This window comes from Quercus lobata, chromosome 2, assembly GCF_001633185.2.
Source record: "Quercus lobata isolate SW786 chromosome 2, ValleyOak3.0 Primary Assembly, whole genome shotgun sequence".
NCBI lineage: Eukaryota > Viridiplantae > Streptophyta > Magnoliopsida > Fagales > Fagaceae > Quercus > Quercus lobata.
In genome coordinates this window covers 10,454,624-10,478,272 of record NC_044905.1, presented here as the reverse complement: position 1 = coordinate 10,478,272, position 23,649 = coordinate 10,454,624, and the positions used below count along the sequence as shown (strand labels likewise).

Genomic DNA, 23,649 nt, shown 5'->3' with positions numbered 1-23,649 from the left:
TATAATCTCTTTAAGACTATAACAAAGAAAAAAATACAAGAAGGAAAAATACAAAGCCCCATATAGTGAGTGTAAGGTGGGGGATCATGCAGTGGGGTTGAAGGACTTGAAGGCTTTGATAGGGTATGAGAACGCATGGGTTGTACCCACCACCACCGCTCGTGCGCTCAATCTATCAATGGCGGCTTTAGCCTCTCCTCATCAATTATCATCATGAATGGCATGGTGCCAAAATAGATCCTGCTAGATAATAGTAGTCCCTCTCTCACTCTCTTTCTCTCTCACTTACTCATTCACTTTTTTCACAATTTTTAACCTAGTGCGATTGGGGGTTGTCTTGTCAGCCAAGGAGGGTGGAATAGAGAAGAATGTGGGAGACAACCCAAAAACATTTGAAGGGCTATCAACAGTTGACATAACGTCTTTTTAGGGCCACTCTGTGGGCCACACTCTTCCATACACACATACTCACTAACTTGCATACCCTTTTCCGCTCTCACTTTTCCACTATATTTATAGCTCCTAATCTTTCCCTACCTCTTCATCACTTCAACACACAACTTCTTTCTTCACTTCCCAAGTCTATATTCTGTAACTCTTTTGATTTCATCTCTGTGTTTGTTTGTGTTTTTTTTTGGCGGCTTCAATGGCCGATTCTAGTTCTGCTTCCCCAAAGAGAATGTGGTGCTCTATACCCGAAAGACTCCAGCTGCATGGGGCTATGCTGGCCTTGCAGTTTGGCTATGCTGGGTTCCATGTGGTTTCAAGGGCCGCCCTAAACATGGGCATTAGCAAATTGGTGTTCCCAGTCTATAGGAACGTCATCGCTTTGCTTTTGCTCCTTCCCTTTGCTTATTTTCTAGAGAAGTAAATCACTCGTCACAAACCCATTTGCCTTATTCTCTTTTTTTTTTTTTTTTTTTTTAAATTACTTCATGATCTATGTGTATAAATTATAACAAATTCTCCTAATTCTTTGACCAGGAAGGAGAGGCCTCCAATTTCTCTAAACTTTCTCGTTCAATTCTTCCTCCTCGCACTTGTTGGGTACGTATGATACATTAATAAAATAAAATAAAAAAGACTTTGTCAGTTTTTAAAGATAATTACTCATTGTTACACACTTTTGCATGACAGAATCACAGCAAACCAAGGATTCTACTTGCTGGGATTAGACAACACATCTCCAACTTTTGCATCAGCAATTCAAAACTCAGTCCCAGCCATTACCTTTCTCATGGCAGCTTTACTCAGGTAAGTTCACACACTCTCTCTCTCTCTCTAAAAAGTTAGAGACATTCACACATGCACGCGCACATGCATGCTTGATTCTTTATAATGATAAAAAAAAACACGTGAAATATTTTAATCATATAACACATCTTTGTTTGCGTAAATGCAGGATTGAGAAAGTGAGGCTAGACCGAAAAGATGGTATCGCAAAAGTGGCTGGAACAATATTCTGTGTAGCCGGAGCCACAGTGATTACTCTATACAAAGGTCCAACCATTTACAGCCCAAAGCCACCAGTAGTACTACATAGCATAACACCTGCACCTTATGTTTCAACACTAGGAGATGAAGCTGGAAAGAGCTGGACCCTGGGTTGCATCTACCTTATTGGCCATTGCTTGACATGGTCCGGGTGGCTCGTGTTGCAAGCCCCAGTCCTTAAGAAGTACCCCGCTCGCTTGTCGGTTACCTCCTATACTTGTTTCTTCGGTCTCATACAGTTTGTGATTATTGCTCTGATTGCTGAGAGAGACCCACAGGCTTGGATTTTTCACTCTGGTGGAGAGCTCTTCACTATCGTCTATGCGGTCAGTGACTCCCTATAACTCAAGTTTACTCTTTTCCTTCTTATAAAAAGTGGGGAGAGAGATGTAATCTCAACCAAAATTCTCCTACACTTAATCAACACCCAATTTCACAATATGTTAATATGTGCGATTTTGAGTTGCGGACATTTTTTACCTACTCTTTATTAATGACCCATCACTTTGAGTCAAATCACTCACAATTCCACAAATAAAAAGTTGAAATTTGTGAAAATGGGTGTGTAGTAATGTTGAACAACTAAAGTCTTAAAGTGTGTCTTAGCCTATCTCCTAAAACTTAGAAGTGTACATGTTTGGGTTATTTTTTTTATTAAAAAAAGTGTTTATTTGGTTTTTTACTTTTTTCCTAGATACAACTATGTATATTGGGTACTTAGAGACACCTAACTTAACATATTTCAATTAACTTTTTTAAGGTTTATGTTAAGTACAGTTTTTTAAAAATGCATTTTTTATAAGAATATAACTAAACTTGTACTCAAATTATTTTGCAAGGAAAGGAAAAAAAAAAAAAAAACAAAGGAAATAAGCTAATGCACACTTCAAAGTTTCATTTAACTGAAGAAACATGCCCCTCTAGCTGTATCTTCTTGTGTTGCTTGCTGTTGTTTATTGTGGGAAAGTGATCAAGCTAGAATTGCCAGCCTAACTCAAACTTTAGCCAAAACCAAGCCTATCTTTAAATTGATGACAAATTCCACTCTCACGCAGTAGAGCGTGATGCATACCCTAAAGTAAGTTCAACGACATAAACTCTGCTTTGATCTATTACATGCTCAAAGTTCATCTACGAGAGCTGTATGTGAGAAAGTGGGTGTGTTCCATTTTCTTCTTTACATGAAAAGGGCTTGTCAAGAGTCAAGACCTAAGAGGAGAGGAGCCCCTACACTTTGGGGTCGACTACGTTAAAAGGTCTGTCAAGTCTTGTTCCTCTGAGTTAAAAGGGCGACTTTTTTTTTCTTTTTTCTTTTTTTCCTTTTTTTATTTTGGTTGAGAATCCGAGTTAAAAGGGTGACTTTGTTCATGTGCGAAGCCAGTTTCAGATTGTGTTATGTCTTTTTTTATTAGGTAAACTGTTTGTGTTATGTCACACCAAGTTTTATTGGACACATACTTGATAACTTTATTTGTTTATACATGTTCTAAACTTCGCTTTAGTTGTTGTATAGTACAAAAGTGGTTATGCAATAATGTTAGGGGTGGTGGGTATGGAAAATGAAATGAGTAAAGAAAAGTTTGTGTGGAAATAATATTTGCAGGGAGTGGTAGCATCAGGCGTAGCCTTCGCTGTACAAATATGGTGCATTGACAGAGGAGGCCCCGTCTTTGTTGCTGTGTATCAACCTGTTCAGACTCTTGTTGTCGCTATCATGGCCTCCCTTGCTTTGGGTGAAGAATTCTACTTGGGCGGGTGGGTCCCCTCATCTTCCAACTTCACCTTTCTCTTTCTCTTTCATATTTACTTTCTTCTTGTCTGCAAAGGAATCTTATCAATCATGCATTATAAAGTCCCTAGCCCTAGGATTACATATTTTAAGAAAAATATATGGAGAGAGAGAGAGAGAGAGAGTTTAAAGATACAATTTTTAGATACTAAATTACGACTGGTAAATAATAAAATAGCGATAATAAAGAGCCCGTGAAAGATGGAATTGGACATATTTCCCTTTAATCACAAATTATTGAGATATATAAAGTGTTTTTGAAGGAAATTTGACTGCATACACTCGCAACTTTGACAAATGGGAATCACCAAATTATATTTTGCTGTATTTGGTAGCATGAAATTGGATGCAATTGTAGGACTCGAAATTTTATTTTTTGGTACATGAGGGCTTCAATTCCATTCAAACATGAATGAATGTTATGAGGACAAGGTGAGGCCTAAAAAAAACAAGAACATGCATTTGAGCAGAACATCAAGTTTCATAATTTTATACATCTTATGGAATATACTTGTTAATTATGTGTAATTAATGTACAGGGTCATTGGGGCAATATTGATCATTTTGGGATTGTACGGTGTCCTGTGGGGTAAAAGTGAAGAAAAGAAGTTTGCACAGCAGGAAAAACCTTTGATTCAGTCCACACCAGAGCATGGGAACAACAGGACAACAAGCCACATCAAGTCATCCCTTGCTCAGCCACTGCTCCCACCTTCATCAGAAAATGTTTGACCATCATGTTCCTGACTTTTAACTACAGCTTTGCCTGGAGAGAGGCAAAAAAAGAAGAAAGAAGAAGAAGAAAGTACTACTCTATATCTGAAAGTTTGTGTGTGTATGGATTTTTTTTTTTTTCCCTTTTCTTTTTTGAATGGTTTTCTTAGTAGGAGAGAGAGAGAGAAAAAAAAGAGAGAGACTTCAGGGGGATGAATATGATGATCATTGTCACCCATGTAGGGCCACAGGGCCTGAAATTCCATATGCTTTATATGTTAATTTATGGTTTGATTTACTAAAAAAAGGGTATCCACATTATGAACCTTAATACCTAATGCAGATCATTATGGCATGGAAGTGAAAGGACCCACAAAGTTCCCCCAATTGTACGATCGTCACTTTTTTGTTGCTAAAGTTGGCCAAGCATGCCGATTTTTATTTGCCATCATAACCATACTCATTTGGTATTATATCGGTCGGAAAGGAATCATCCAAAATTTCTCAAACTGCAGATTTTGTTTTTATCATGGTGATATGTAATGAGATGTTTGTAAAATATGGGGCACTCATTAACTGAGGCATCACTAAGAGACCACTAAAGTCCAAATTCTGCTCAGTGTCCAATCTCATAATTCGATCTGGAAGGGGGTGCAAGAATTAACATGCAAAAATTTAGATATGAAGCAAGCCAACCTGCATAAGACGATCAACTATATGCTTGTCTATATATATATATATGACCATTGTCTTAACTCTCAAGAGCTTCTGATTTAGACCACAATGCTCACAATGAATCATTAATTTGTTAGATTGAATGCCACTATTGCAAGAATAAGTGCAGTAGCATAACTCTCTTTCGCAATATTTTTCACAATTTTTACTCTGTAATTTGATTGTATATACAGTGTGATATTATTTAGCTTTTAAATAACATGGCATTGATACAATACAGGAATTACAATAAACATTAAGCAATCACTACCTTTTTTACAAACTAGAAAATTCTCCTATGACAACATTGGTCAACCTATTCATAAACACATCTGTAAATACAACAAACTTTTGTTCTTTGATGGAAGAAGGTGTAAGTTGGATTTCATTGATTGAATTTTTATTTGGAGGAACAATTTTAATTATTGGAAGATTCCAAATGAAGAAAAAGTGAGACTTATGTTTAATAAGTTGGAAAGTGTGACACAATTGAATGGTGGAATGACATACAAAATGATAGAATACATTGAGATAAGCATGATATTCATCGTTGGTAAAGAATAAAAAATATATTGGTTGAACTGTTTATTATATAAATGTAAATTCTTATGAAAAATATTACATTGAAAAGTATCATTAGCTAACCACAAAATCAAAATTATTATTCAATAAATTATATTAATCAATCCCAAGTTCAATCAACAAGGGAGGGAAGAGATTAGGGAGTTGACGAATATGAAGCCAAGTTGTAAAGAAAATATTGAAGAGTCTGAAAAGGATAAGTCTTATAATCACAAGTTGAACAATTTTGTGCAAAAAAATTAATTTGCCAGAAAATTATATTGAAATCAAAGAGGAAATGATGGATGTTCTAGAGACAAATTATCGTGGGCTGGCAGAAATTTTTGTGAAAATTGTCAACGATTTTGGTGAAATTGGATCAACTTATGGTAAATCTCAAGATCTTATTATTTTTAGTCAGAAGCAACACACCAAAGTTTATTGATTTTATTATGGCATAAATGTTTGATTGGATTGGCAATTCCTACTTGGTAAATCTTGTAAATAGCCAAAAGACCAAGGGAAAAGCTCAAATTGCTTTGTTATTTCATTTAATGGATTGCAAGTATGGGGGAAAAAACAAAAGGGTTTAGGTACTCGAAGTATTTGTTCTCGTGGCATGGAAGATGTTAGATCTCAAATATTAACTCAAAAATAAGTCTTTTTTCAAGTTTAGGGGTTTGATGTGGGACAAAAATATGCAGTTTTTTGTATTTTAATTAATTTTTTAAAATATTTTGTGTAATTTTTGGAATTTTCTAGATTAGAAATTTTTTATTTTAAAAAAAAAAATCGTTTTTAGGAATATTTTGGTTAAAATAGAGTTGTTATATGGTAAGGTATCAATTATGATCTATTTAGGATTTTTTTTTCTTGTGATATTTTTCATATTTTAAAACCTAATTTGTGGTTAACATGAATTAGAATTTTCTTGGGTTTTCTAACGGTCCTAGGTTTTTTATATTATAAAATAGTGCTTATAGGCTTATAGCTCCTTGGGCATTCAGAATATTCAAATTTTGATCAATTAAATTTTAAGTGAGGATTCTCCTTTTCTTTTTTGGTGGATTTCAGGAATTGTCCTTATGAATTAAAAGAATCCCTTGTGAAGTCAAAGGTTATTTGCTTGAGATAAACTTGTTATATATGTTTCTTATAACTTTTGGCCTATGTCATCTTCAAATGGAGGGTAACTTTTTCATAGATACATTGCACAAATCACAACTTACTGGTAAAAAATATTGCATAAAAAGGGTTGCAAGTTGATCTTGTATCTTTCAAGTCTTAATTCACCAAGGACATTATCAACTAGTCAAGAGCGGTGAAAGATAAAGCTCTATAAAGTTAGGGTATATTTCCTAAAAGTATCTGGAATTCTTGATCCATTCCACTTCCAATATATACATGCTATGCGAGTGTCCCAATCTTTGCCCAATGACATCAGGATGCTGACAAAATGCTCTGTAAAAAACAGTCAAATAGAGATGAAGATCACATCCATCACCGAAGAGTGTAAATCATTGCTCTCCATAATTATCAGATGAGTACTTTCTCTAAAGCAATTTTTTTTAGCAGTAAAATTTTCTTTTTTGCCTATTTTAATGATGTGAATGGCATCATTTTATCACATTAGTAACTTTCCTCTTATCTCTTTTATTTTTTTTCCCCTTTCCCTTTCAAATTCCCATGACTTCACTTACTGATTTACTTAATAATGATCGTTGAAAAAAAGATTTGTCCCTAATTAAATGACATGTCAACTATTAATCCTTAAAAAACATGTCGATAATCATGTATTGTCGGGAGTCTCTTGGAAGGCGAGCATTAATAGAGATTAATTTGGAGTTTTCAGGTTTGTCCCTATATCTTTAGTAAAAGAAATGATGTTTCAAATTCAACATAAAGTGCTGCATTTATGTAAACATTAATTGACAAGGACACAATTTTTTCTTTGTAAACTTATGTTTGTCGGTATATTCCATCCTTGTTACTTGTTAGCTTTATCGTAGCAAATATAATCTTGTCAATTTAATCTGTCAAGGTAGATGGGTGCATCAATCTCGGCTTTATGAGTTCATTTTCTTTCATTCTTCTTAATTTCGTTGGGGGTGAGGGGCACCTAGCTAGATAGTAGCTACACGAAGAAGCAATTATTAGTCAAGGAAAAGATAGAACAAACACAGCCCGTACATTAGTTGTCTCAGTGGTGAAGGAGCGCAGCAGGACAAGTAGCTAACCCAAATGTTCTAAGTTCAACCCCTAATCGGAGATTTATCCAATCTCAACCAATGCACGGGTGTGTACGAGTGGCTCATGCATCTAGGATTTATGTCTAAACAGTGAATTCAAAAGGTCTTGCCTTAACAAGGTTTTATGTCATTTAAAAAAAAGTAAACATAAATTTATATATATAATATCTAAAAGCTGAAGTGTAGTATTTTTTATTATTACGCTTCTTTTAAGCTATATAAGCATAGTTTTTTAGTCCACATCAGTCTATTTTAGTCCACTACAATCTGTTCGATTTATCTAGGTCCATTTCTGTCCATATTGGTCTACTTTAGTTTAATTCGGTCTATTTCAGTCTAATGCAGTCCATGTAGTCCACATCAGTCCATTTCAATCTACCTTGATCGACTTCTATCCATCTCTCTCTAGAAATCTATAAATTATAAAATCCTAACTATAAAGTTATTTACATTTTTTCCCTTTTATTCTGTATTTAATTTTTTCACCATAAGTTGAATACTTTGCTTTTGTTTGTTTTTTAGAATTCCATTTGCAATAGGAAGTATAAGATATAAAAACTGATTTTCGGCATATGTTATGTCATACTTTAAAGCAACAGATTTTTTGTGCATGACCTCCTATCTAATTGTTAGTCTCTCGCTCTCAAAAAGCTAAATCCTTTGTTTTGTTCATTTATTCAGGTGATTGATTTTTCTAGATAAGCTTTCGCTTTGGGAATTTTTTTATACAAATAAAGTAGAGTCACACTCATAAGTTGTTGTTTAGTAAGTGATTTTATCTATACTATTATTTAAGGGGCTTCCTCTGTTTGGATTCCTTATTTTTTAGTTCAAAAATGCCCCTATACCTATATGTTTAAGTAGAGATAAAACTACAGGACAATCTGGTAAAAATGCAACTCTAACTCCCACTAAAACATTGCCTAAAAAATAGGACAACTTTTCTGTTCATTTTCAAATTACTTTATCCACTTATAAATTAGATTTTCAAAAAAAAAAAAAAATATATATATATATATATATATATATTTATAAAATAAAAAAACACTACAAAATAGGATCACTAACTATTAAAAAAAAAAAAAAAAAAACCGCATCGCACTTCTAAATTCAAATACATTCCCAAGCAGTTACCTGAACTCAAATCTTATCCACTAATCAGCGGTTTCACTCCATATTCCAGACTTAAAACCACAATGATTTTGCCTTTTACAACTCTTAAATCTGTTTTTGTGGTTCTACGGAATTTCACTACTAGGTAAGAGGGATACTCTACTTACTTCTCCAATTTCATTTTTTTTTTTTTTTACCTTTTGGGTATTTATGTTTCTAATGACAATTGTTTTCTTGCATAAATAATCTGGGTTAATTACTGATGTATTGCGTCTTGATCGATGTGATTCTCAACCATTTTTTTATTTAATTATTTTACTTAATCTCAGGTAATCGGGTTAGATGAATATTTCTGCCCATGAATTAATACAATTGTTTTCAGGTCTTAGTACTTGGGGTGTTAGGCAATGGTTGCTTACTTAATCTCAGGTAATCGGATTAGATGAATATTTCTGCCCAGGAACTAATACAATTGTTTTCAGGTCTTAGTACTTGGGGTGTTAGGCAATGGTTGCACTTGAAGATATTATGGTTCTTGGAGAGCCTGTGGTTGGACCTATTAGAATTTGGTAAAAATTGTGGAAGAGTCAAACATGAAACAATTACAGATCTCAAGGAAAAATTAGGAAACCGCATAAAGGAATTAAATAACTATTTATTGGAGAGTGATGATTGAGAGTGAGTTTGATTTCGTTACCCATTATCTTGCGCTTTAGATAAACATCATAAAAAATAACTTTAATGTTTTTGTTTTATTAACTCTTTTTTTTTTTTTTTTTGGGTGGTGTGTGTATGTGTATGATTGTATCTCAAGTTGAGGAACACGAAAACAAGGCTATCTTAGCCCTTTATTAGTTGGATAAAATGTTGTAATTTAAATTTTCATCCAACCAATCAAAAAAAAAAAAAATAGAAAGAGGATTATTATTATTTTTCTTTCTTTCTTATATCTATAATTCTGAGGATTTGGATAGTAATAAAGTAAAATACATAATCGAAAAAGGTATTTTTGTACTTTTTATTTTTGTTTTTTCAAATACCATTAAACCAAAGGATAGTGACTCCCAAAAAAAAAAAAAAAAAAAAAAAAAAAAGATAAGTGCTTTTAAATATTTTTTTATTCTATCTTTTACATATATATATATATATATATATATATTTATTTTTATTTATTTAAGTGTAGTTTTCTACACCCAAAAAAAAAAAAAAAAAAAAAACCTTATGATGGTGCTTATTTATATCTTGAGCTTTTGATTTCATAAATTTTATCATTGATAAATATTAGATTTTGAATTCAAAAATCTATCCACACAAAGTCATACTAGCCTCTAAGTTTCATCACACCTCTAAGTATTTTGTGATTGAAAAATATAGTAATCTTAAATTATAGTAAATGCTCAAAATTAATCATTATCCAAAAAATATAAGAGCCTCTAAACACACGCGTGAGCGCGTGCTTAGAGGCTAGTTTATTTAATATTGTTGGTAATGATCAATTTAGATGTTGAACTATGAGGTTTTGCTAATTAAGGTTGTTTTTTTTAATCCTTTTGGATGGAAAAATTTATAGTTTTTGTAGAGAAATTAGAATAGTTATTTTTAAAGTACTGTATAGTGGCACTTAATCAGAAAAACAAAAACAATAGTGAATCAAACAAATAATTGTAAGTGACATATTTTGGCTTTTGTAATTGGATTTTGATTATTTTCTTTTTTTAATAATTTTTTTACGCATCACATGAGTCTGCCCACTAATTTTCATAATAAAAATGCACTTATAAATGATATTTTTTCTATTTCTTTTTTGAAACATACAATACAAGAAAGAAAGTATTTAAAATAATTAGATATGTGAAAAATGAGAAGAGGGTCAGTTTTTTTTTTTTTTTTTTTTTTTTTTTTTTTGGGTCTTCTTAATTTGTGAGAAGCAAATTGAGCCTTCAGTTTTAAAACAACACAATTCCAAATTGGAAATCCTTCATCAATTATCATCACCCCCTTTTTACTCCATCGAACTCGAGCTCTGAGCCACGGGCTCAATTCTCACATGTCCATCTCTAGGACTAGGACTAGTACCCCTGCCCTTAAAACTCCGAGCCACCAACAAAAACACCAAAAAATTAAGCACATTAATCGCTGTTAATATCCAATAAAAGTAATCAAGCCTACTCTTATTTAGATTATTTCTAAGCCACCCTCTATCATCCCCACCAGTTGCACTAGTAATAATCTTCACCAAGGCAGTACTTAACCAGCTTCCAATCCCAATTTCACTAAGAAACATTGCACTACTAATACTTCGTGTCCCATCTGTAGCTTCATCGTAAAAGAACTCCAATTGTCCCACGTAAGTAAACACTTCGGCACTCCCCATGAGAAAGAACTGAGGAAGCAACAAAAACACACTCATTGTCGAAGGGTTAGCATTGTCACGACGTTTCTTTTCAACCAAGGCAGCTGAACCCATTGCAAAGATTGAAACAAAGAGTCCAACACCCATTCTTTGCAAGGATGTGAGGCCTCGGGGGCGACCATTGTGTTTGAGAAGAATTGAGACGACGAGTTTTTCGTAGATGGGGACGAGGATGAGGGCGTTGACGGCGCTGAAGACGGGAATGGAGCCTGGTGGGATTGTGAAGTGGTGGCCTAAGTTACGGTCCATGGTCCTGGCTTGGCTGATGAAGAAGGTTGAGAGTTGGGAAAATGAGAGGGAGAGAGCTATTGTTGATGCCCATATTGGGAGGACTCAGATGAAGCATTTGTACTCTTCCACTTGGGTTACTGTGCAGAGCCTCCACCGCTTGTTTGTGCTAGATTCTTTTTTTTTTTTTTTTTTTTGATAGGAAAAGGTTTAGCAATTCATTAAACAGGGCTAAAACCCAAACCAGATACATCACTAAGGATTTGAGAAACAATCATAGGGGGAGTGTCTTCCACCCAAATGGTACAATCTGAAATTTGCCTAGCATGCCTAGCTAAAAGGTGAGCAGCATTGTTACATTCCCTGTGGGTAAAAACAACTTTCGACGAACTGAAACTTGCCAAGCCTGATTTGACTCCCACAATCAGCCGCTGAACTGAGGTTGGGGCAAGACTTGGGTCGGATATAGCTTGAATTACAACCTGAGAGTCGCCTTCCAAAATGATCTCTCTAAGACCCAATTCCCACGCAAAAATAACACCAACTTTTGCTGCCTTTGCCTCCACTTCTAAAGCACCAAGGGGAAAAGGAAAGTTCTTGCAAAGAGCTCCCATTATTAAGCCTTTGTCATTTCGCACAACCACACCAATACCACAATGGCCAATGTCTTTGAAAACAGCTCCATCAATGTTTACCTTGTACCAACCAATCTGTGGGGGGCACCAAGACTTAAGGGGGCGAGGTTGCCTAGGGAGTGGAAGCTCAGAGACCCCACGAAACTCTTCAAGGTACTGCTTGGAGTCTTCAAGAATTTTGAAGGCTGGCTTGCATTGACCTCCATGTCTAACACAATTTCTGTTATTCCATAAGAACCAGGCTGTTGTCGCAAAAGCATCCAGGTCCTGCGCTGGTTTAGCCTCCATAACCAGCCAAAACAGATCAAGAAAGCCTTGGGGGATGAACTCAATTCTTGGAATTTTTAAATTTGACATTTCCCATACAGCAGCAGCAACCTCACAGCTCCAAAAAACATGCCCAGCTGATTCAACCCCACCGCAAATATCACAGTCAATAGGAGCTGGGATTTTACGCTTTCTTAAATTGACATTAGTTGGTAAGATGTCTTTGCACGCCCGCCAAATGAAGTTTTTGATTTTGTTTGGACATTTCAACTTCCAAATATTCTTCCAGATAAGCTTCATCTTGGAGTTATCAGAACATTCACCTCCCCCCATTAGCATAAGAGCCTTACGATTAACATGGTAGGCACTACGGACAGAGAAAACCCCATTTGCTGTTGCAGTCCACACCATTGAATCGGGAACTTGCATCTGGGTAAGAGGGATGGCTAAGATTGAATTGGCTTCATGGGGCAGAAAAAGTTCCTTAATTAGCTCAGATCTCCAGCAGCCCTTCTCTCTATCAATAAGAGCAGAGACATGTTCCCTGCCATCAATGAATCTTCTTGGGCTCATTACTTTAAAAGTTTCTGGAGTTGGGAGCCATTTGTCATTCCATATGTGAACAGATTCGCCATCCCCAATAGACCATCTTAAGCCATCGATCAAAACACCCTTAGCAGCCCAAATGCTCCTCCAAGCAAAGGACGGCTTCAAACCAAGCTGAGCATCTAAGAAAGACCCCTCCGCAAAATATTTTGCTTTGAAAACTTGATGGAGCAAAGAATTGGTGTTTAGGAGAAGGCGCCAGCCCTGCTTAGCAAGAAGGGCTAAGTTGAACGCCTTTAGATCTCTAAACCCCAGACCCCCAACAGCCTTTGGATTGCACATTTTGTCCCAAGCAACCCATGAAATTTTCCTCTCATTTGCCTTTTGACCCCACCAAAAATTGCTGATCATAGAGCTTAACTCTTGGCAAAGTGAATCCGGGAGTTTGAAGCAACTCATAGTATAAGTGGGAGTCGCTTGGGCAACCGCCTTAATAAGAGTTTCTTTGCCGGCCTTTGATAAAAGCTTCCCTTTCCACCCCGCAATCTTTCTGCCCAACTGGTCTTTGATACGGTTGAATGCTTTCTTTTTGCCCTTGCCCACCAATGAAGGCAGACCTAGGTACCTTTCATGCTGCCTAATGATTTGAGCACCAAAGAGATCTTTGATTTCCTCTTGGGTAGCATCATTAGTATTCTTGCTGAAAAAGAGAGAGGTTTTTTCTTTATTAATCTTTTGACCCGAGGCTGCTTCATAATCAAGGAGAACATCCCAGACTTTGCTGCATTCAGCCATCTTGGCTCTACAAAAAATTATGCTATCATCGGCAAAAAATAGATGTGAAAGTTGCGGAGCTCTTCGGCATACAGCGATACCTCTTATGCTTCCCAATCTCTCTTCTCTCTTAAGCATTGCAGAGAGCCCTTCTGCACACAACAAAAACAAAAAAGGGCTTAAAGGGTCTCCTTGGCGGATGCCCCTTGATGGATATATAACACCTTTGGGTTCCCCATTCAAGAGGACAGAGTATGATATAGTTGAAACGCACATCATGATGATAGAAATCCATCTGTCATGGAAGCCAAGTTTTTGCATAATTAATTCTAAACATCTCCATTCAACCCTATCAAAGGCCTTGCTCATATCTAACTTTATTGCCATTAGACCTTCTTTCCCTTTCCGCCTCTGATTTATATGGTGCATTGTTTCAAAGGCAACTAATACATTGTCTGTGATGAGTCTACCGGGCACCGATGCACTTTGAGACTCACTTATGACATTAGGCAGAACCTTTTTTAGGCGGTTTGCAAGCACTTTGGCTAGGATTCTATATGTCACATTGCACAAACTAATGGGACGGTATTCAGTAATTTTTTGTGGGTTTTTAGTTTTAGGAATTAGGCAAATGTGAGTTTCATTCATTTCTAAAGGCATCACCCCAGTATTGAGAATATTAAGAATACAATCAGAGACATTTTGACCCACAATATTCCAATACTTTTGAAAGAAAATTGGTGGCATACCGTCCGGGCCGGGAGATTTGATTGGGTGCATTTGCTGCAATGCTGCATGGACCTCTTCAGGTTGAAAGTCTTGTAGTAGGCTATCATTCATCTCAGCAGTAACTTTTGTTTCCACCGCATCAATAACTGGAGAAAAGTGAGAAGGTTGATCGGACCGGTAGATGGAGGAGAAGTAGTTGCTGATAATGTCCTAGATAGCCTCATCGCTGTCCTGCCACACTCCATTAGCATCTTCAAGCCCATTTATCTTGTTTATCCTTTGCCGCTGACTTGCCATAGCATGGAAGAACTTGGTATTTCTGTCCCCATGCTTAATCCATAGAGTTCGCGATCTTTGATTCCACATCTCATCTTCGCGGTCCAGCAGCTCATTAATTTCTTTCCTGAGGGAGGAAATCTGGTGGGCATTTTCATGGAGAGTGTTTTGATTTTCCAGACTTTATAGCTTTTCTTGCTTCTCTTTGAGTTTCTTTGTTACATGCCCAAAAACATTTTGATTCCACCACTGCAATTGCAATTGGCACTCTTTGATTCTGTCTTGGATTGTTCTGTTCCCCCCCGAGACTCCTGTTGATGACCAAGCCATCTCCACCACATCACGACATCCTCCATCCCTAGTCCACATTGATTCGAAACGAAATCTAGTTTTCCTGCGGCAAGCCCGTGGCTTTGAAAGTGGGTAGAGAATTAAAAGGCAGTGGTCCGAAGTGGACATGGATTTGTGCTGGACTCTAGGTTGCTGGAACAACTCCAACCACTGATCATTTGCGACAACTCTATCGAGTCGGATGAGGGTGCGATGATCACCATGCCTACCATTGCAAAAAGTAAAACGTTGCCCAATGAACCCCAAATCACGTAAGCCGCAGGTTACAAGAGAATTGCAAAAAGCCCTCATTTGGTTAGCGTCTCTCTCTGCCCAACCAGATTTTTCTTCCAAATTGGTGATTTCATTGAAGTCACCAAACACCACCCAAGGTAGATTCAAGCGGGAGTGCAAAGTATTCAGAAGCTGCCAAGACTTATGGCGTTGGCTAGCATCCGGGTGGCCGTAGAAGCCGGTTGCACGCCAGATTTTGTTCGTACTTGGGTCTACCACCACAGCATCAATGTGAGAGTTGGAATAACTCTTAACTGAAACATCAGCTTGTTGCTTCCATAAGAGAGCCAAGCCACCACTTTTTCCATCACTAGGAACTATCAATCCATTTTGGAAGCCCAACTTGTATTTATACTTCTCCATGGAGGATATGCTAGCCTTCGTCTCTATCAAGAAGACAAGCATGGGATCTTCATCTCTCAATAAATCCTTGAGAGCACGAACTGACTGAGGGTTCCCAAGCCCTCGGCAGTTCCATACAAGGGTCGTCATTAAGCTCGGTGGGGCTGCACCGCAGCCTCCACCTTGCCGCCATCCGCATTTTCTTTTCTTTCGTATTTCTTCCCAACTGGTTCTTTCCCTTTTGCTTTTTTAGATATTGGAGCATTTGGATCAATTTCCTGGAGGGGGTTGGGTACAGATCTTTTTTTTCCGCAAGACTTTTGTTTGGGCTTTGGGCTGCTGTTGACTTTCTCCCTTTTTATTCTTCTCCAATAAACACTATTGGGCCCCTTAGGCTCAGGAACCCAGCCCATTTCGGTTTCATAAATCATAGCAATTGGGCCCTCATCCTCCAAACCGTTGGTTTGACTTTGCTCCTTGGTACCATTGTTCTCCAACTCAGTCATTACTTTCTGCTTTGGTTTGGTCACGTCCAGACTTTTCAAATTTCCTGTCTGACTCTTCCCATCCCTTTGGTCGAGTTCCAATGAGTTTCTTTCAGAGGAAGCTGTGTCAGGCTTTTGTGCACTCACGTTTTTGTTGGCGTAAGAAGAGGGCACTGCTGTGGTGCACATGGGTGTCAGATCCCCAATTTGAACTGAAGCCTCTGCAGCCTTGGAAAATGGAGATTTAGTGACGTGTGGCGCGTGAGGATCAGTCACCTCATTGTCTCTCTGACCACCTCCCTTACCGGAAAGGGGAAATTCAGTTTGAAACCAGCTGCCTGATTTCCCATTGTCCATGTTGCTTTTCCTTCCAGGTTCACCACGGAGCCAAGCTCCATATTGATTCACCTCCATCATGCCATTGTCACTGGTGGATCGTTCTGGGCATTCTTTATCACCATGCCCGATTATTCCGCACCGATAGCAGAAATTTGGGAGCCTCTCGTATCTAAAGAAGACCAATCTTGGTTCGTCATCTTCAATCTTGACTTTCTTGGCTCGGATCAATTTCTTTGTTGTATCGAACTGCACTCTGACTCTGAGATATTTGCCCCAGCAAACACCTTTCTCTGGAACATCAACATCTATGACTCTACCTACCTTATTGCCTATCTCCCATCCGGTTTCTTTTGTCATGCTTTTCAGAGGCAGATTGTGGATTTGGACCCAAAAAGGAGACCATTTCAAGTTGATTTCCTTGGGCACCAACTCCCCTTCGAATTCTTGAAGCAACACCAGATTCTTTTCAAAACTCCATGGGCACATTTCCAAGACCTTTTTCTTGTCTTTAGTATCACCAAACTCCACTAAGAATAATTCCTCATCAATTTCAGAGATTTGGACTGCTCTGTTTGGTCGCCATAGCATTCTCATTGTCTTTCTCAAAGCTTCAAGGTTAATACTCCTTTGAGTGAGGATCTTCATAACCAGACAGTTCTTCCCTATCTCTCTTGCTATTTTTGTGCTTTCACCGCTAAGATTAATGCCTTCGTCTTCCTCTTCAGTAAACGTCAATTTTTTCCAAAGCTCCTCCAATTCCTCAGCCATCCTGAACTAACGACTACAAAGCAAAAGGTGAAACAGAGGAAAACACTAGTCCCACAAGGGAACTACCAAACACTTGCAAAGAAGCAAGACTGAAACACGCCTCCACCCACTCCAGAGAGCACGAGAGGCACCGTTTGTGCTAGATTCTAGGTCTGTCACCACTGCTGCTTTATCCAAAAACCTTCAAAAACAAAATAGCAACAGATGCATTAATTACTCTTTGTTAGGAATAACACACATTTCTTATTACATACTCAGTATACATACATTGCTACATGAATATTAAAATTATGTTTTAAAAACACAATTTCAAAATAAAGTGGGTACGAATAAAGAGTGTGTAATAAGATTTTTTATATTATTAAATTGTAAGTAAAATTAAGAAAAGTTCTACTATATCCACCTTTATATGAGAGTATGATTATAAATGTTTGATACACCTCTCATTATCAATTGTCACTTTATTTTCACACTTAATTTAACAATTTGTTAACTCATGTGATTGTAAGTGATTGATGAAAAGTGATGGATTATACAAGTTAGTAATAGGCAAAAAATGCCGACCACTTACAGTTACACAAATTAACAAATTGTGCAAATGTGTGTGTTTCTAGAACTATTTGTGTTTAATTGCATTTTGCCTCGTGAAGGTCAAATTCAATCCTCACTATATCATAAAATGGGGGCAATGTCTCTTATAGATAAGTAATAGACAGAATGCCCCCTATATTGATGGAAAATTATGAACTTTCAAATTAATTTCTCATGTTCAGAGTTTGTTAATTTCCTGTTAAAATTTTGTGATAGATGGAAATAGTGAAAGGTGGAGGTCATTTTACCTATTAAAAACCAATGAATAATATGTTCAATTTTATAGTTTAGCATAGAATTTAACTTGACCACATAATTTAGCGTAGAAGTCACAAGTTATTGAAGTAATAAGTTGTGATTAATTTGAAAGTAATGTTTCATTAATCATAAGTTATTATCTTAAAATTTTGTGAAAATGTGTATCTAGGAGAAATAAAAAGAATAAAAGAAGAAGAAGCAGCAGCATATGTTTGAATGTTGTCGGAGAAACTGGATCGAGTTAGAGAAATTTTTATTTTGGGCTACTGGCTGGCCCACATTGAATAAGACTACGACTCAAGCCTATCCAATGAAGTCAAGGCTAGCCCATGATAAACCAAATTCAAAGGATCAAGGTCGTAGATTTTAACTCACCTGTATTGTGCAGTGTGAGGTAGTTTGCTAGCACCCAAGATATCAGACTCCTTGGTCTTGACCTCATAAAGATCATATTCACTTCCCACATCAACCTCTCTAAAATGGTTCATCAAAGAAGCCACAATGACCTGAAGAAACCTTGTAAAAGGACTTCCCATTGGCTTCTTGTACCGATAATATCTAAAACCTGCAGCCAGTACAAAAATGGAGCCGACCATAGTCGCTGTGGGAACTCCAAAACCCCAAGTCCAACCTTTCTCTTCTTGTATATACACCAACAGTGTGATACCAAGAAGTGCACCCATGTTTATGGCGAAGAAGAACCAGTTGAAGAAGGCGTATTTCCTTTGGACTTCTTTTTCATCAGCCTCATCGAATTGGTCAGCACCAAAGGATGAGACACAAGGCTTTATACCACCAGTTCCTAGTGCTATGAGGGCAAGCGCACTGTAGAGGAATAGTGTTTGTTCATCTGAGGCTGGAGCTGGGCTGCATGGTGGTACTGTGCTGCGTGTGCATGTAGGTGGACGTAGGCTGTTTATGGAGGCCGAGAGTGTCAACAAAACCATTCCCTGATACATGAGTAAGATGATAAATTAGAAAGGGGTAAATATTGTTGTACACAATTTTACACTAGGGGTGTGCATGGGTCGGGTTGGGTCGGGTTGAGGGGATTTTTTGACCCAACCCACCATGGTGGGTCAAAAAAAATTCGACCCAACCCAACCCATCACATAAGTCCAACCTAACCCAACCCAATCCACGTGGGTCGGGTTGGGTCGGGTTGAACCTATGGGTTTGACAATTTTTTTTTTAATTATTAAATTGAGTAGAAAAAAAATATAAATATTAATATATTAAAAAAACCTAAAGATTAGTATCAATGTAACTCCTCAAAGGCTCAACACTAATGACTAAACAACAATAGTAATTTATTAGAATTTGCGTGAACTAATTGGCTTTTATATAGGATAGGAAGAATTGGTCATTTAAAAAAATTTATTAAATATAATATATATATATATATATATATATAAAAGTGCCCTACAACTGATTTTTTTTTAAAAAAATTATTAAATATAAAATATATTTTAAATATATATTAAATATGGATGGGTCGGATCGGGTTTGGCGGGTTTGTAATTTTATGACCCAAACCCAACCCGACCCGCTATAATAATTTTTTTGGTAACCCATCCCAACCCACCAAGCCTTAAAAACCGACCCAACCCGGTGGGTCGGGTCGGGTCGGGTTTGGCGGGTCGGTGGGTTTTCTGCACACCCCTATTTTACACACAACTAAAAAGGTAATTGAATTCCAAATCATGACTTCAATTATAAGAGGGTTTTAATTTATGGCATTCGCTCCTGATAATAGCTCTTTATCAACAGATCAAGATGCCAATTGAATTTTGGTGTAAGTGGAGATTGAACCTAGATCTCTTATTCAAGCATCAGAGATAATAGCTATTTATCAACAAACCAAGACACCAATCAATTTTTAGTATAGACGGGAATTAAACTCAGATATCTTATTCAAGTATCAAAGACTTTACTAGTTGAGTTAACCAAAATCTACGGTAACTTTTTCCATTGTATGTAATAGTTTGTGCATTAAAGTGAATGTAATAAATACCTCTCAATTGGAAGACAGCAAATAATCTCAAAGAGTAAAGTTGGATCTACTATCATCTATTGATTGTAGGCTTGTGGTATAGACGTAATATCATATATGGGCTTTGGACTATCCAGTCCAGCATTAATTATAGCTAAAGGCCTTTGTTAAGCACTTGACCCGTATTTCATTTAGCACAATAGAATTCTTGTTTTTTATTTTTTATTTTTTTTCCTTACGAAAACATTCTAAGAAATGACTCTCTCTTTTTTTGTGTGATTGCAAACCTGCAATCTTGAAAATGAGTTCTAAATTTTTATTATTATTGCTATTATTTTTTCCTTGCACGTTAAATCATTAATATTTTGTATAATTTTATCATTATATAAACAAAACTCAAAAAAAAAAAAAAATCCCAAAAATCAGATTCTGTATTAAAAATTAAGTTGGAAAGAGATTCACTTGAGCAAATGAATGCCATTTAGCAAAGAAGAAAAAAAAGTCAATAATGTCGCAACAACGGTCAACAGTTAGTCAATAAAAAGAGAAATAAAAAAAAATAAAAAAAAGTTACCATTAAGAGAATTGTTTATGGTGTGGAGTTTATTTGTGGCTATTTGTAATATGTAGCATTCTTAAAAAACATTATTTACTTTTAATTTTTAGTCAAATAAGAGATCTACGGTTTAAATAATGTCTACGCTAAAAACTAATAAGTGTCTTAGTCTAATAATAAAAAACAATTATCATGAAACATACATTATTAGTTGAAATTATTTAATTAGGGCCCATTTGGTAAAAGATTTCTATTAAGGTTGTCGTTGTTTTGTAAAAATACGTATAAGTGAAAAAATATATAAAAATATATGTAATATATATATAAAATCGAAACCTCTGCTGGCACCACAATTTTCCACATCAACACAATATTTAAAAAATAAAAATAAAAACATTATAACACCTCAAAACCCTAGCAACCTTACCCCTCTCTCAAGTTGCCTCTGCTGGCACCACAACTTTCCACGTCAGCACAATATTTAAAAAATAAAAATAAAAACATTATAACACCTCAAAACCCTAACAACTTTACCCCTCTCTCAAGTTAAGAAATATAAAGCCACAGTTTCTGCAAACTCTCTCTCCAAACGTAAAAATTCAACCCTTTTAATTTCTCTTTATATTTTTTAGGCTTATATAGAGTAATAGTGAGTTATGCTGATTTTTTTTTTTTTTTTTTTTGTGTGTATAAATGGTCATAATACTCTGGTATTCCAAGAGAAGTTTGTGTTTTCGTTAATTGAAGACCTTAGAAAGATAAGTGTTGCAATTTGGAACAACAATACAAAAGACGATTTCATTGGCAGTGGAAAGTAATTACTTTGTCTCATATTTTTGTTTTTTTGAATTGATTTTGTGTGCTTTTTAGACCCTTTTGGATCAATTTTGTTAATTGGGTTTTTTTTTATTTTTTATTTATTTTTTTTTATAGGGTCCAATTGGGGAAGGTTCTTTCAAAGGGTTACGACGACCGCACTTGGTGTCTGTATACTAATAGTGGGGGTAAGTGCTATAAATTACTAACCCTTTTAAGTGTATAATCTGTTTCTAAAATTATCTATAATATTTTGTCCTCCAAAAATTTTATCTCTTTAATTTTAGTATATTGTGTTTCTTAAGCTATAGACAGATTTTCTTTGTTTCTTATTTGCAAACTCTCTCTCTCCAAACGTAAAAATTCAACCCCTTTAATTTCTCTTTATATTTTTGACTCTTATATAGAGTAATAGTGAGTTATTCTGATTTTTTTTTTTTTTTTTTTTGTGTATAAATGGTCATAATACTCCGGTATTCCAAGAGAAGTTTGTGTTTTCGTTAATTGAAAGTCTTAGAAAGATAAGTGTTGCAATTTGGAACAGCAATACAAAAGACGATTTCATTGGCAACGGAAAGTAATTACTTTGTCTCATATTTTTGTTTTTTGAATTGATTTTGTGTGCTTTTTAGACCCTTTTGGATCAATTTTGTTAATTGAGTGTTTTTTTTTTTTTTTTTAATTTTTTATAGGGTCCAATTGGGGAAGCTTCTTTCAAAGGGTTACGACGACTACACTTGGTATCTGTATACTAATAGTGGAGGGTAAGTGATATAAATTACTAACCCTTTTAAATGTATAATCTGTTTCTAAAATTATCTATAATATTTTGTCCTCCAAAAATTTTATCTCTTTAATTTTAGTATATTGTGTTTCTTAAGCTATAGACAGATTTTCTTTTTTTCTTATTTTCAATAATAAATCATTTTATTGCAATACCGGTAATTGTTTGAGAAATCCAATATGTTCATATCTCTATAGAATAGAGAATAGTAGAAGCCAATTTTATTACAACTACTTAAATTGAGTTGACTTAATTCCGTACAATTACAAAGTATAGCATGAAAGATAATGAAATTAATTGTTGCAATTTTTATTTTCTTTCCATGTTTTGAATTTCCATGTTTTTATTGTTGATAAGAAATTAAGGTTCAGTTGCACAATATGTGTAAATTCTTCAGAAGGCTACTTTAAATAGTAAGTTAATGTGTCTCTTACATTTGGGTATTAGTTAGAATTATTTTCAAATGATTGTACCAATAAAAGTGAATATGTATAAATTTTGTTTAACTATCCCGTGCATCGCACGGATTAGCGACTAGTTTTATTTAAATACTGAACCCCGTTGAACAACAGTAACAAACAAATCCTAATATCTATAAATACAACTGTGCCTAACACTAACAAGTTCGCAGTGATCGAGCCCAAGAAAAGCCCATTATTGGCTAGACTAACTGGCAATAAGCCCATGATAGGTTATATAACTTGTCACAATCTAGGATGGAAAGGACTATGATTTACAGCTTTCTTTATCTACTTACCACAGCATAGATGCAGGAGAAGATGATGATGGTTTTGAAGCGGCCCAAATAAGCATCAGCCACGAAAGCTCCAAAGATTGTTAAAACATAAGCAGCTCCAATCCAATCAGTCACATGAGTAGCAGCAGTAGGAATCGACTGGTGCATCTCAAATATCAAATATGTCTCCATGTTCACCGCAATTGCGAAAAAGGCTAACCTCTCAGCCACCTCGTTCACTGTAATCAAACACACAATTCACCCTTTGTCACATCCATACAAAACGATAATACTTGCTGCACACAAACTGTTTTACACCGCATATGAATAGAAGATTATAAACGCGCATAAAATCATAACAAAAATTGCTTAGCTAGTGATTGTAAAAAACCTATGATAAACGGAGAGGCCTTCCATCCTCCAGTTTTTAGCTTATTGGCAGTCCTCCCTTGAAAATCGACACATCCATTGCTTACCAAACTCGTTGAAAGGCTTCCTTCCTACAAAATGGACATGTTAATTTAGTAGAGGAAACTTTTGACTGATTTGGTTGCATAGATGACCTTTATTCTAGTAAATTTACCACTTCAAATTTTTCCATGGAGGGCTGAATAAAGGACATGTCATATGTGTGACCACCTGGTTTGCCGCTCTCCATTGATCCAGGCTCAGTGTTTGAGTTTCCTTGGTAGATATTGTGCCTTCTGCAAGAAATCCAACAATGAAATGAAAAGAAAAGCCAGTAAATCGTACGTAGTTTTTGTTGTGGTTACGTTTGACCGGTATGCTTTGGAAGTTTCCACCAAGTCCCTAAATGAAAAGAAGGCTCTAACATATGTTACAAAAGTTTCAAAA

At 35.9% G+C, this 23,649-nt stretch overlaps 1 protein-coding gene and 1 pseudogene across 1 annotated transcript; one reads left to right on the top strand and one right to left on the bottom strand.

Annotated features, from left to right (window-relative positions):
• Positions 1-527: 527 nt before the first annotated feature.
• On the top strand, positions 528-4,357 carry LOC115974425 (protein WALLS ARE THIN 1). Its single transcript, XM_031094796.1, has 6 exons — positions 528-867; positions 985-1,047; positions 1,138-1,254; positions 1,403-1,820; positions 3,098-3,249; positions 3,823-4,357. The coding sequence occupies exons 1-6, from the start codon at positions 647-649 to the stop codon at positions 4,013-4,015; spliced, it is 1,164 nt and encodes a 387-aa protein (XP_030950656.1). The 5' UTR covers positions 528-646; the 3' UTR covers positions 4,016-4,357.
• A 6,279-nt stretch (positions 4,358-10,636) lies between these two features.
• On the bottom strand, positions 10,637-23,452 carry LOC115959137 (annotated as a pseudogene).
• Between the last annotated feature and the right edge of the window lie 197 nt (positions 23,453-23,649).